At 37.7% G+C, this 15331-nt stretch overlaps 2 protein-coding genes across 2 annotated transcripts in view; one reads left to right on the top strand and one right to left on the bottom strand.

Moving 5' to 3' along the window:
• The window catches only part of LOC117318205 (neurobeachin-like protein 1), a 152254-nt gene extending 143623 nt beyond the window's left edge, over positions 1–8631 (bottom strand). Inside the window, exons 1-2 of the mRNA XM_033873240.1 lie at positions 8475–8631; positions 1908–1999 (exon numbers count right to left, since the gene is read on the bottom strand). Coding sequence (XP_033729131.1) covers positions 1908–1999; positions 8475–8534 — 152 coding nt within the window. The 5' untranslated portion in view covers positions 8535–8631. The remainder of the gene's footprint in view (positions 1–1907; positions 2000–8474) is intronic.
• Positions 8632–11439: 2808 nt separating this feature from the next.
• On the top strand, positions 11440–13174 carry LOC117318003. Its single transcript, XM_033872973.1, has one exon. It carries the CDS (start codon positions 11596–11598, stop codon positions 13171–13173), a length of 1578 nt encoding a protein of 525 aa, XP_033728864.1. The 5' UTR covers positions 11440–11595; the 3' UTR covers position 13174.
• Positions 13175–15331: the final 2157 nt, after the last annotated feature.

Here is a 15331-nt window from a genome sequence, read left to right as displayed (position 1 = left end):
TACGCTTCCTCCACGATGGCTACGATACGTAGATACTTGTCTCACGGTACGATACGTATCATTTGTAGGGTGCCCCATTAGTTTATCCTGTCGGGGTCTTGAAAGTGTGGAGAGCTCCGGGATTTACGCAGGATAAGCATGATTGGTGTACGCCGTACGATCTGTAGCAAAAATACGCCTTTAATGCAGCAGCGAGAAACATTATTCAGGTTAGGAAATAACCTAGATCTGTGAGTCGTCATCAGCCAATCAAAATACAGGATTCCTGACAGTAGATCGGGAACACTTCGCCTCGACAATTTTGATTCTGAAACGATTTAAAATGAATTTAAACCGCCTGTTTTGAACACGGATCCAGAAAAGTTTCTATATAAATCAAACTTAAATGGGCGATACAAATTACCGCGCAGAAAATCGGAGACGGCCCGAATCATGAGCGTACCGTGATGCGAGATAAAAAATACCGTGAACTGAACCGTGCCATTTAAAATAAGAAAGGTAAGGCAAATATCGGATACGTTTATTAATAGCATGGTTGTTACAGCTTTTTTTTTTATTTTAGGATTTCATTCCATGTAAAGCCCGATTACGCGACATGCAGTGGTGGTCGGCCGCGTTGTCAATCGTACACGTGTGTCGATAACGAGCTGGTCGGCCGTATGCTGCCAGCTAGCCGTCTCGCCGCTGCACAGGTAAATCCTGGCAGCACTCGGGCGTGACGGGAAAATGGCAATTTCCTCGGACCAAAATGGCAATTTACTCGGACAGGAGGCATTTTTTAAGGACAATGTCATTTTCCTGAATAAAAAGCGATTCTTCCGAACTTGATGGCATTATCCTCGCCCCGAAGATAATTTTTCAAGAAAATGTTAATAAATGCCTTTCGGGCGAGGAAAATGCCATTTTTGTATTCCCCAGTGTTATTGAGAAGTTATTTAAAAGTTTTTAGCATATATATTCAACCCATGACCTTGAATTAAGGTCAATGTCGTCAATTCGAACAAACTTGGTAGCCCTTCATCCATCATGCTACAGACCCAATATCAGGTCCATGGGCCTGTTGGTTAATGAGAAGAAGTTGAAAATGTAACTTGTTTATAATGCACGACACCAGGTCTCTGCAGGTGACTTAAAAATGTTAAAGAAAATATTTTCTCTGTGTAAATCTCTTATATATGAAATATGGAATTAAATTGCTTAAAAGTAGGTTAAAGTTCATGGTCAAGGTCAGCAGTTTTGTAAATATAGTACCAATGGAAATGTTTTGTTATAAGGAACACATATATCCACTTTACAATAAAAGTAGAAAAAGTAAACTTCTATTATTAATCACTCATGTTGGCCCAGATAGAAGTTTAACAGGACAGGAAAAATGTAATGACCTATCAGGACTCGAGCCCAGGACCTCTAAACTCTAGACACGAGCCCAGGACCTCTGAACTCTAGACGCGAGCCCATGCAGGACCTCTGAACTCTAGACGCGACCCCAGGACCTCTGAACTCTAGACGCGACCCCAGGACCTCTGAACTCTAGACACGACCCCAGGACCTCTGAACTCTAGACACGACCCCAGGACCTCTGAACTCTAGACGCGACCCCAGGACCTCTGAACTCTAGACGAGACCCCAGGACCTCTGAACTCTAGATGAACCATTTGAGCTACCTCAACGGTCACAGTCTCAGGAGCTTGGCCATGTCCAGTTCCACTACAGAAGAATGAGGTGGGTCTTAACGTGGGATGAAACCAGAATGCCCAAAGCCTCTGAAAAACCCACCAAGTAACTTTTCATGTTCTATCAGAGAAACTAAACCCAGCTGCCCTTGGTGAAATGTTACCACTTGTTGCCACTTAAATTATAAAACAATACAACATGACAGTCAAATCACTTGTAAAACAAATACTTACACTTCATTGAGGTGGTCAAAATCATAGTCAATCAAGTTCTTGTAAGATTTGATGAAAATTGCCAGAAATTCCTTCAGCGTTTTGATGTCATTCTATAAAAAAAAAGACAATTTTAACTGTTAGTGTTAAATTTGATTCTCAATCTCATTGGATTAGCTCCATTCCTACACCCTTAATACCATTAAACCGGCTTCATCACATTAGACCCTCCATTCCTTTAAACCCTCCATCCCATTAGACCTCCATCCCATTAGACCTCCATCCCATTAGACCTCCATCCAATTAGACCCTCCATCCAATTAGACCCTCCATCCCATTACTGGGCATTAGACCTCCATTAGACCTCCATCCCATCAGACCTCCATCCAATTAGACCTCCATCCCATTAGACCTCCTTTCTATTAGAACCTCCATCCCATTAGATCCTCCATCCCATTATAGACCCTCCATCCCATTAGACCTCCATCCCATTAGACCTCCTTTCTATTAGAACCTCCATCCCATTAGATCCTCCATCCCATTATAGACCCTCCATCCCATTAGACCTCCATCCCATTAGACCTCCTTTCTATTAGAACCTCCATCCCATTAGATCCTCCATCCCATTATAGACCCTCCATCCCATTAGACCCTCCATCCCATTAGACCTCCATCCCATTAGACCCTCCATCCCATTATAGACCCTCCATCCCATTAGACCTCCATCCCATTAGACTCTCCAACCCATTAGACCCTCCATCCCATTAGACCCTCCAACCCATTAGACCCTCCATCCCATTAGACCTCCATCCCATTAGACCCTCCATCCCATTAGACCTCTATTAGACCTCCATCCCATTAGACCCTCCATCCCATTAGACCTCTATTAGACCTCCATCCCATTAGACCCTCCAACCCATTAGACCTCCATCCCATTAGACCTCTATTAGACCTCCATCCCATTAGACCTCCATCCCATTAGACCTCTATTAGACCTCCATCCCATTAGACCTCTATTAGACCTCCATCCCATTAGACCCTCCATCCCATTAGACCTCCATCCCATTAGACCCTCCATCCCATTAGACCCTCCATCCCATAAGACCTCTATTAGACCTCCATCCCATTAGACCTCTATTAGACCTCCATCCCATTAGACCCTCCATCCCATTAGACCTCTATTAGACCTCCATCCCATTAGACCTCCATCCCATTAGACCTCTATTAGACCTCCATCCCATTAGACCTCTATTAGACCTCCATCCCATTAGACCTCTATTAGACCTCCATCCCATTTGACCCTCCACTTTCCCATTCCATTTGACCCTCCATCCCATCAGACCTGCCATATCCTATTAAATAATCCATAATGAAAGTAACACTGACAAGCATACAACATTATAACAGTAATTTAATATATATGAGTGAGGAACTTCAGCTTACATTATACAACTGCCAAAGTGTCCATTCTATTTTATATAATTGATCACTGTCAACATTTTTAGCATGATTTTGTTACCATCTGCATGTGGACAAAGTTTCGTTTCAGAGGTAATATATACTCTAGTATTGAACAGGCAAACCATAAAAATTATAATTGTGTGATTATATATTACTGAACTTCCAAAAGGGAATATGTCAGACGTTCCTTCCCTGTGAAAGGTGGTTTTCTATAGATATAGTTAACCTTATAGTTTGGAGTCCCTTACAAAGCTAAAGACATTGATCTTATCGAGAATGTGCAAAGAAGAGCGACTAAGCTACTACCTGACTTTAAGGATATGTCATATACGGAACGTCTAGAGAGATTAAAACTACCAACACTAAAGCATCGCAGGATTAGAGGAGACATGATAACGTCTTCAAAATTGTTAACAATATATACGATTCAAGAATAACTAGAGATTACTTCCAAATGGACAATACAAACAGAACCAGGGGCCACTCCAAGAAAATATATAAGAAAAGATGTTGTCTGGATACAAGAAAAAAAATTTTCAGTCAAAGAATAGTAGATATATGGAACAGCTTGCCAAAATTTGTTGTAGAGGCGGGCAGCACTTTAAATTTTGAGATAGCTCTAGATGAATACTGCAAAAATAATTGTTTCAGCTACCAATAATAATAATAATAATACCAATTCCTTAACACTTAAGCTGTATACAGCACCGTAGTACTATATTTATACTGAATTTATTTGTTATTATGATATGGATATAGAGGCTTTCAGCCTGCATCCATTATTTTGCTATTAAATGCTATTAACCTTGGGACAGTCGAATCGGACGCATGCAAAATTTATGCTGCTATGATATGACAGGGTTTTTCTGAAGGTTTTTTGGGGTGGATAATGGGGCCCAATCTCAATGGAAATTATTTCATATTCAAGCCAAATTCTCGAAATTTGAAGTTTACTCCTGATAATTTCCTTCCAATGAGTTTAAGTGGGAAATTTTGAACTGCTAAATTTGAAGAAATAGGTCTATATATTATTCAAAACATACATGGATAAATAAGCATATCATCTATCAATAATTGTAAGGTAGGTTTTATGTTAAACACATTTCTTTTGTCAGCTCCCAAAACCTTTGAAAATAAAATGATGTCAGAAAATTGCAATTCCTCATTTTTACACAGGGTACACTTTGTCCTTAAACATCAAACATCTGTCCATTGAAAGAATGTCCGGGTACAGTGTGCATGTTGGGGCCAAAAAAAACTTGGGATGCCTTAAAGTGTACCCGGAACGAAAAATGATATTCAAATATGTTATTCTTTGTAACCACCAAAGAAGAATGTCGCAAACTGTACCAAAATCGGTTGGCCGAGTGCAGAGATATCGCACATCGAAGTACGCGATTTGCACCTTTCGGTTGACTGCTAATCAGCGTATCGAACAGTCACGCTGATTTGGAACTCTTCAGTCTATGACGTCACAGGTTTAACGGAGTAACTGATATGGTGGCCAGTAGCATAGAGGACAGTGTGAACAGTAGCAACACAAACATGTCTGAATACGATCTGGACATGAGATTTGAGGTTGATGACTTTAGCGAATATTGCCGACAAGAAGTCGGAATCCAACAATATAAGTTTGAGCTTAAAAAAAAAAAAATTAGTGAAATTGACTCTGATAATGACCGCTTGGTTAACACTGACTGGTGTAATAATCGGTCAATTACCAATAAATGTATATTAGTTATGTGTTTACCATTTCTTATGCATTACTAAAGAAAGGAACACGGCAACAACATTTATAAATAAAATAATGTGCCATTTTATTCGCAAATTAATATTCAAATAAACATACCAACAATACAACAGTTCTGGATACTCTGGTTTGTGAGAAAAGACGATACACACGTACAGTAAATTTATGCGTTATATTCAAAACAAAGCCCGCTTCTAGTCATGAAGGACACTTTAATTCAGAAAGTTATATATTATAATCATCATGATCTACAATAGACAAAATCTCTCCCGTATGAAAACCAGTGTTGAAGCCTACAACAAACTTCTACATATACAGATTTTATCCCTTATTTTACATGTCATGGTCTCAGGGATAACGGACGATTAAATGCTTGAGAAAGATATAATTTATATACGATCGTTGTCAGTGAAATGATATAAAAGTGATTCGCAACAATTATAATATAACTGATACTTTATGTACAGGTACATAGCATATAGGTACTTATTAAAACCATCATTTTCGCTCCGTTTTTGTTTTTTTATAAAAAACATACAATTTAGTTCATCGTGACTATTCATAATTAATACTAAAACTTATAAACTCGCAATGATTTTCGTGTATGATTTTTTTCAATTTTATTTATTTATTTTTTGTTATTATTATTATTATTTTTTTGTAATTGTGTTATTATTGTGAAGTGATCGAGATCCTTGTGGTTTTACTTTCCATTCGTGTGTCGCAAGTCATATCTTCACTTAAAACAGGACTTTAAAAGATGTATAAACATGTTTGGCGAATTACGAATTCTCAAGTTTGAGTGGGTTAGTATACCGCTAGACAATTACCAGGTGTGAAATTACGGTTCACAAGCTCGTCACACCTGTCACTGCACCACAGGTGTCTGTGATTTCTGGTGTTCTAATCGGCACACGCTGATAATTGCTTGTGAGTTCACGCGTTTGGTTTCTATGCACTTCAAAAAAGTTCCGAAGATATGCTTTTACAGGTTGTACGTAAATTGAGCTTGAATTTTATTAAGAATTGCGTTTATACTGTAGGGAATACATTTTTAAGTTGTTGAAATCAAACACATTATTTTTGGAATTCAGTGAGTTTCGTTTTCCCTACAAGCAAAAAAATGTGTATCTCAAAGGTTTAAATTGTCTATAGAATAATTAACCTTAAGTTGCCTCATTCATATACCCACGATGATGAAAATTTACTCTATGAATCTTGTCTGGGAGTTACTAATCTTTAATGGACAAGTGTTATCAATTTCGGACAATTATCCGAAAATCACAAATAACGGTATCTCCAAGTGTATTTGCAACGTATCCATTGCTGTTTTGGCTAATAAAAATTCAAAATTTTCAGCATTTATTTCACATCGTGTATGAATTGCATTTTAAACTTCTATTACTAGAAGTATTATAACCGAAATCAATATTGGTATGTAACAAACCGGTAGTGCCCTCATTATAAAGGCTATATGATGTAAGTCGTTATAAATGGCCTGTTATTCAAATCTCATACATAACAACACGTTAAAATAGAAAATTATTCAAATTTTACATGTTATATACGACCTGTTATAATAGAAAATAAGTAAGATGATACACGTTGTATTTGGCCCGTTATAATAGAAAATTAGTAAGATGTTACATGTCATGGCTCGTTATGAGAGAAAATTAGTGAGATGCTACATGTTATATATGGCCCGTTATAATAGAAAATTATATGCCCCTGGTTTCGGTAGCACTTGTTATTAACTAATTCACAACTATAACTCAGAGAGTTTATTCAGCACTTTCATTATTGTTGTCTAATTCACATTAATTGCAGGCACGTGGTCACGTTTGTTTCTATATATTTCCTATATGGCGACTCTGATCCCGTTAAACCTCTGACGTCACAGGTCAGAGGTCATCGAAACGAGGTCAACGGCTTTGGGCTTCAGGTGTGTTTTTGAGAAAAATCGCAATTACTCTAAAACTAAAGTCGCTATGAAAGTTGGACTTTCAGCATTTTTAGTTTCATCCTAAATCACATTTTTTTAAGCTTGACATAGCAAATCGTTCCGGGTACACTTTAATGTCAAATGATGGAATATATATCGAAGACCAACAATGGCTACTTTACATCTTTTGAAATAATTATAGTCCACAGGGGCATGTCTAGTCTTATATCAAATCATAGCCAAAGATACCTATAATGTCCTATATATAGGTATTTCTGGCTATTTTTTTAATGTGTAATTATACCGTAAGACTAGACATTCCCCTGTGATTAGTGGGTAATTAAACAGTACAAAAATAATAGTCACAACACAATTATAGAAGAACTTTACAAATTATCAATAAAATAGCAATGTTAATATAGCTCTATGAAAGCTTTAATACATCTAGATATTTTGGATGTTTTGATGCTTTATGTTAATAAATATCATCTAAACAATAACCCAATTTTTTTTTCCATCAGATCATCTGTTGCCAGTCCACCTGTGACAAATATTGACAAACTGTAGTTATGTGTCTAAAATTTTATCAACATGATTATAAATTCTAGCGACGATGCGTGGAAATTTTACATTCAATCTTAACTTGATAAATCCTATATATGAGCTCAAATTTTATTTAAGATATGATGGAGTAACTTGTAAGTATATATCACTATACAGCCTGTCCAACAGACTACTGATGGAGTGGCCCCCGGTGAAGTAATAAATTGTATTATAAAATCATACTCCACTATGTCGTAATAAAAGCAAAGACAAAATTCTTCGACAAACTGATTTAAGGACCAGACAGTCGCACCTTTGTCTGTACTGACATGTTTTCATCAACAACATATGTGGATGGCATTTCCAGTGTTTCCACTCAAACGCAGTAATTGGCTTTCGTCGTCTGTTATATATTTAATGGTGTGTGTTATATTGATAGACAGACAAACTGCTGTCGACAGGACTTATGCGGTAACTCATCATTCAGTAAGTCTATGTTATAACAAACATATCACATTCAAAATGTGTTCCATAATAATCTACAAAACCCGCCAACATATCGCTGACAACCAATAATCTTGTCGACAGAATTAAGTTGCCAAATTGTAACCTGACCGGAAACGGTAATCAAGATGCTAACATTCTTATCCGATCTTTTTTTCACAAACTTTCCAAAGTTGTTAGACTTTGTTCAATGCCTAGACACTGAGTCATCAATCCTTCTATTCATATCAAGCAAGCATAACTAACCTCATGCTATAAATACTCGCTTATTCATTTCATTGATATTCGATCTGGACTTCAGAAGGTGTGGTTTTGATGCAGATGCTGAAAATTATCTGACCTGTCAATATTTGATTACATTTGCGAGGAAGAACATCATCAAACTTACCTTTGCAGAGTATATCATCCACAGTTGGAAGAGATTCTCTGACGTTGGTAATTCTTCCATTACTGCATCCCGGATATGCCGTTAATTAAAACAATTTTCAAGTGTCAAGTCATTTTCTGTCCAAATTTGTGCTCACAGGTAAAGATGACGGCCATGACGGTAGGTCTATTTCTATCCAAGTGTTATGAATGATGTGATTGGTTGTACGGCTCTTCTCGTATAAGAGGTATATTCTCATTGGTTTGACGACGAGAGCTAAAAGTAGTCCACGGTCACAGCTGGGGATTCCCTTCCGCCTTGATTTTCCCGCGGAATTTCAAATCTTTATAAGCTTTTCATTTTCTACATTTTTTCTGCAAAAACTTTACCATACTATCAATGTATCTCAAATTATTTCCATGCATAAATCCACTCAATCTTGTATTTTTTCTTAATTTGGAAAGATCCAGAAAGGGGTTGTTAGATTATTAAAATTATTTTACGATCTTCAAAAAGTTTTTGAACGAAATAGAATAGGAAGCATGCTTATTGAAGTTTTCAAGACTTTCAATATTCAATCATTATGTCGAAGTTGAACATCATGAAAAATCGATCACATAATATTCCAATACCAAAACCAATTTTAGTTTGTATATTATATATATAAATTAAGACCCATCGACGCACTGGGAGACACGAATGTCCTAGTTTTTTCATATTTTCTCCTAATTTTGAAATTTTCACCAATTTTACCAAATAAGCACTAATTTAGCACAGCACAGACTATTTTTTTCAGAAACATATCTAATTATGAAATTCACACACTAGTTTTTTGCCTTCAAGCCTAATTTTGTGTTCGGCATTTAGGGCCATGGTGATTTATTACCAGATTGAGGGGAAAAAATGCCCACATTGTAAAAGTCAACAAATTGGTGATGTATTTCATTATTTACTTGAATGTACAAGATTATTTGCTCATCGAATTTATATGTATAAACAAATATTATTGGCCAAGACCAAATATTATTAAGTTTAATGAACTTATGAATACAACTTTTTTTTTTAATAGCAAAATTTGAACTTTCTCACAATGCCATTTGTTCCAATGTTTCAATTTTAGTTTTGCAAATATTACATAAAGGACGAGCAAATTACCCCACTTTAAATAAAAATGAATTTATCGTCAGAATATGAAACCCGTAATTAATGTTTGGTAACAGAAAAATGAAGATTAAAAATCATACTCCAGTCCATATCCTCTGAATCAAATTGATCTTCCCATTTTTTTCTACCACTTGGAATTACATCATTTTTACTAATAATTTTATAGAAATCTTTAGTACCTTTCTTCTTCTTTTCCTGAAAATTGCTAAATTTCTTGGAATGAACTGGAGTCTCTATTTTTGGATGGGTCGAGCCATGTTGACTGCAAAGTTCCTTAATAGCTGTTATAATACTTTGATATTGTAATAAGTTTGCTGTTACACCATATATTTCTCTGATATCTAGAAAACTAAGTAAATGATCATTATCTTTTTTTTCAAGTCATTAACTACTACTACATGTAGATTTCACTTTTTGTACCAATTCTTATAAAAACTCTACTATTATATACTTCAATTCTTTCATTATTCTTAAATTATCTTCGAATCCATGGGAGAGTTTTGATGAATCTATAAATACCTTAATTTGGATCATTTCAAATCCTCCTTCAGAATGATTTTAATGATTACATCCCTTTTGATTTTGTCAATATTTCAGTGTTTAATCTTTTCATAAAGGTGTTAACTGGATTTGGAAAAGATATAAATAGGTGAATAAACTGATAAATCAAGACTTCTATTCCATACTTTAATCAATGCTTTAAGTTTCACCGTTTTTTATTCATCAAAATTAAATGTCAATATTGTTACATTATGTCCAAGTTTGTCCAACATAATTACACTGTGTCCAAGTTTGTCCAACATAATGACATTATGTCCAAGTTTGTCCAACATAATTACACTGTGTCCAAGTTTGTCCAACAAAATGACATTGTGTCAAAGTTTGTCCAACATAATGACATTGTGTCCAAGTTTGTCCAACAAGGAATTTAGTATGTTTGACCCGTGACATCACGACCTTGGAAATAGATCAATGTCATTCATTTGAACGAACTTGGTAATCCTTCATCCAATAATGCCACACACCCAATATTAATTTTCTGGACCTATTATTAGCACATTTGCCGAGGCCTTGAAAGCAGGTCAAGGTCATCCATTCGAACAAACGAGTTAGTCCTTCACCTCAGTATGCTACTACATGTCCAATATAATATACTGTCTCTGGACATCTTGGTTATGAAGTTGTTTGATTGAACAAGTTGACGACGGACCACGGACGCCGCACCACACTGCGCTCACTTGGGTAAGTTAACAACTGTTTTAGCCCATTTAATTGAATGCGTAATATTTCTCGGTGTTAAATGATTTTAAATGAAACGCATGTGTATACATAAACTATATGCATTTCAATCCAGTACCACTATAGAAGTTTCACGACGCTTGCATTGTAAGACAAACCTTCTCAATAGAGAGGCGCAAACCTCAGGGAGTTATCTGAGAGAGACCACGTAATTGTATAATAATCACATAATGATTACACAGGAGACATGCTCAGTTAATATCGCCAGGTGCTTTAAATATAACCTGCATACGAACACCATTGTCTCCACTGCACACTATACCAATCTCTGTGTGATTGTTAACACGACCGAGAACTAATGTTGTATATAATTATACGTCCTTACAGGTAGATATCCCTAATATATCGTCACATCATAAGTGGTGTCCTAAGTGAATATTAGACTCGTGACCAGCAAAATAAGTGATTTATCCACTTAACAAGGCAAATATTTGTCTGGTTTTGTCGGATTGAACATGTTCTGGTTTCTCTGTCATTCTGATGCATGGGATACAACGTGAATCCACCTTTCTAGTAATGGACATTGGTGAATACCTGCAGTGTTAACGTGTTACCTGAATTTATAATCTGGAGTCGGGGATGAAATAGAAGTCTATTTTGCATGGCAGTATAACTGTCAGTTATATTAAGACAATAATCACCGACTTTTGTGTTTGTGTTATGCCATAACTACGTCACAATGGCAACATTTTCAGGCCAAACTGCTTGCCGACAGAAAGGTCAAACAAAATGCATTCACCATCAAGGGAAACAACTGGAGATTTACTGTGAGAGATGTGATGTACCTGTCTGTGTTAAATGTTTACTAACTACTCACAAAGCCCACGACGCTTGTGAACTGAGCAAAGTAACTTCAAAGAAGAAACAAGACATTCGAAACTTCATTGACAAAATTGAGCAAGATGACCTGGTACATATTGGAGAACGCATCGCTTCTACCGAGTCACTTCTTGAAGATAACACCAGCAATTTTGAGAAGTTTTCACAGCAACTGAAAATGCAAACAGATAAAATAAAGGAAGACCTGGACATGCTAGCAGCTCAGACACTTTCTCTTTATCAGAAAATGGAAGAAGACAACACCAAGCTGATAGAGAAATACAAACAGGACCTGGAGATATATGAAAAACAACTCAAACAACAAATACAGGAATGTAAGACAATACTCCAGCGTGACTCTCACATAGAAATCTACGATACAGATTGTGAAATAGATTCCCAAATAAATCTCCCTATTAAACCTGTCTTAGGTACTGCCAGCTTCACTCCAAACAAAACTCCTCAACATCACCTAGAACCGGCCTTAGGGAGAATCGAAACCACAGATCAAGGACAAGCTCCAACTGACAAGAATGGGTCAGTCGGGACAGAGAGCAGTGAGGGTATGTCCTCTACACCACGACGGTCAGAAGATAACAGAAATACCGCAGTAACTAGGTACAAACTACTGCCAAAGACCGATCTCTTGGAGGAGTGGACGTCCGTGTACATCATTGGATCTGTGTGTCCAACCACAGATGGACGGATGTGGACAAGCTGTTCCACTGACGCACTGACTCTCGTAGACAGGAGAAACAACGTTATACAGGAGGTTAATGCCAAAGCGACGATCAAAGACATCAGCCAGTCTCCCGTAACAAACACCATTTGGGTCTGTGATAATGAAAACAACATCTTGGAGTTGGTATCTGGACAACTAACTCACAGGTTCAGAACCAAGGAGGAACCGATATCTTTGTGTGTTACAGCCAGTAACCATGTCATTGTTGGGATGGTCAAACTCATCTCCAAATTTACCACAACGGGCCATTTGCTACAATCTACACTGGCTGCAGGGACTGGGAAACCATTGGTGTGTACACCATACAGGATCGCTGAGTGTCCGGTCACTAACAACGTCGCAATGGTTGATTGGAATAGGAGAAATCATGGCGGTGATGGCAAAACCCAGGTTGTCGTCATGGACGCGAATTTCAATGAACGATTTGTGTACCGTGGAGAAATCCCCAGCACATATCAACAAACATCATCCAGAGCAGCATTTGACTCTTGGGGCGTTGTGTACGACAGTACCGGAAACCTCGTAATTGGGGACTACAAGAACTGCAGGGTCCTACTCCTCAGCGGAAGTGGCGAGTTTCTCCGGATCCTGCATACAGACAAAGACCGAACAGTAGCGGTTGGTATGGACAGAGAGGATGTCCTATGGTCAGTGTTTGGATATGTCTCTGTTAAACGATTACAGTATAATGAATAAATGTGACGACGTATTAGTGATGTCCGGATTAACCGATTGTACAGTGGAACAATATGATTAGTGGTGTGTGGATTAACCGACTGTACAGTGAGACAATCCGATTAGTGGTGACTGGATTAACCAACTGCACAGTGCTACAACCGTATTAGTGATGTCCGGATTAACCGATTGTACAGTAGAACAATATGATTAGTGGTGTGTGGATTAACCGACTGTACAGTGAGACAATCCGATTAGTGGTGACTGGATTAACTGACTGTACAGTGAGACAATCCGATTAATGGTGACTGGATTAACCAGCTGTACAGTTAGACAATCTGATTAGTGGTGACTGGTTAACTGTATATACAGTGAGACAATCAGATTAGTGGTGACTGGATTAACCAACTGTACAGTGAGACAACCCGATTAGTGGTGACTGGATTAACAGATTGTACAGTGGAACAATATGATTAGTGGTGACTGGTTAACTATATATACAGTGAGACAACCCGATTAGTGGTGACTTGATTAACTGTATGTACAGTGAGACAATCCGATTAATGGTGACTGGATTAACCAGCTGTACAGTTAGACAATCTGATTAGTGGTGACTGGTTAACTGTATATACAGTGAGACAATCAGATTAGTGGTGACTGGATTAACTAACTGTACAGTTAGACAATCCGATTAGTGGTGACTGGATTAACTGACTGTAAAATGAGACAATCTGATTAGTGGTGACTGGATTAACTGACTGTAAAATGAGACAATCTGATTAGTGGTGACTGGATTAACTGACTGTACAGTGAGACAATCCGATTAATGGTGACTGGATTAACCAACTGTACAGTTAGACAATCTGATTAGTGGTGACTGGATTAACCGACTGTACAGTGAGAGAATCCGATTAATGGTGACTGGATTAACCAACTGTACAGTTAGACAATCTGATTAGTGGTGACTGGATTAACAGACTGTACAGTGAGACAATCTGATTAGTGGTGACTGGATTAACCGACTGTACAGTGAGACAATCCGATTAGTGGAGACTGGATTAACCGACTGTACAGTGAGACATCTGATTATTGGTGACTGGATTAACCGACTGTACAGTGAGACAATCAGATTAGTGGTGACTGGATTAACTAACTGTACAGTTAGACAATCCGACTAGTGGTGACTGGATTAACTGACTGTAAAATGAGACAATCCGATTGGTGGTGACTGCATTAACCGACTGTACAGTGAGACAATCTGATTATTGGTGACTGGATTAACCGACTGTACAGTGAGACAATCTGATTAGTGGTGACTGGATTAACCAACTGTACAGTAAGACAAGCGGATTAATGGTGACTGGATTAACCAACTGTACAGTTAGACAATCTGATTATTGGTGACTGGATTAACCGACTGTACAGTGAGACAATCAGATTAGTGGTGACTGGATTAACTAACTGTACAGTTAGACAATCCGACTAGTGGTGACTGGATTAACTGACTTTAAAATGAGACAATCCGATTGGTGGTGACTGGATTAACCGACTGTACAGTGAGACAATCTGATTATTGGTGACTGGATTAACCGACTGTACAGTGAGACAATCTGATTAGTGGTGACTGGATTAACCAACTGTACAGTAAGACAAGCGGATTAATGGTGACTGAATTAACCAACTGTACAGTTAGACAATCTGATTAGTGGTGACTGGATTAACTGATTGTACAGTGAGAGAATCCGATTAATGGTGACTGGATTAACCAACTGTATAGTTAGACAATCTGATTAGTGGTGACTGGATTAACAGACTGTACAGTGAGACAATCCGATTAGTGGTGACTCGATTAACCGACTGTATACCGAGACAACCCGATTAGTGGTGACTGGATTAACCGACTGTACAGTGAGACAATCCGATTGGTGGTGACTGGATTAACAGACTGTACAGTGAGACAATTCGATTATTGGTCACTGGATTAACCGACTGTACAGTGAGACAATCCGATTAGTGGTGACTCGATTAACCGACTGTACAGTGAGAGAATCCGATAAGTGGTGACTGGATTAACCGACTGTACAGTGAGACAATCTGATTATTGGTGACTGGATTAACCGACTGTACAGTGAGACAATCTGATTAGTGGTGACTGGATTAACCGACTGTACAGTGAGAG

The sequence above is a fragment of the Pecten maximus genome, chromosome 19, assembly GCF_902652985.1.
Source record: "Pecten maximus chromosome 19, xPecMax1.1, whole genome shotgun sequence".
Taxonomy (NCBI): domain Eukaryota; kingdom Metazoa; phylum Mollusca; class Bivalvia; order Pectinida; family Pectinidae; genus Pecten; species Pecten maximus.
Note: the sequence above shows the minus strand (reverse complement) of the source record. Positions and strands in the feature narration are given on the sequence as shown.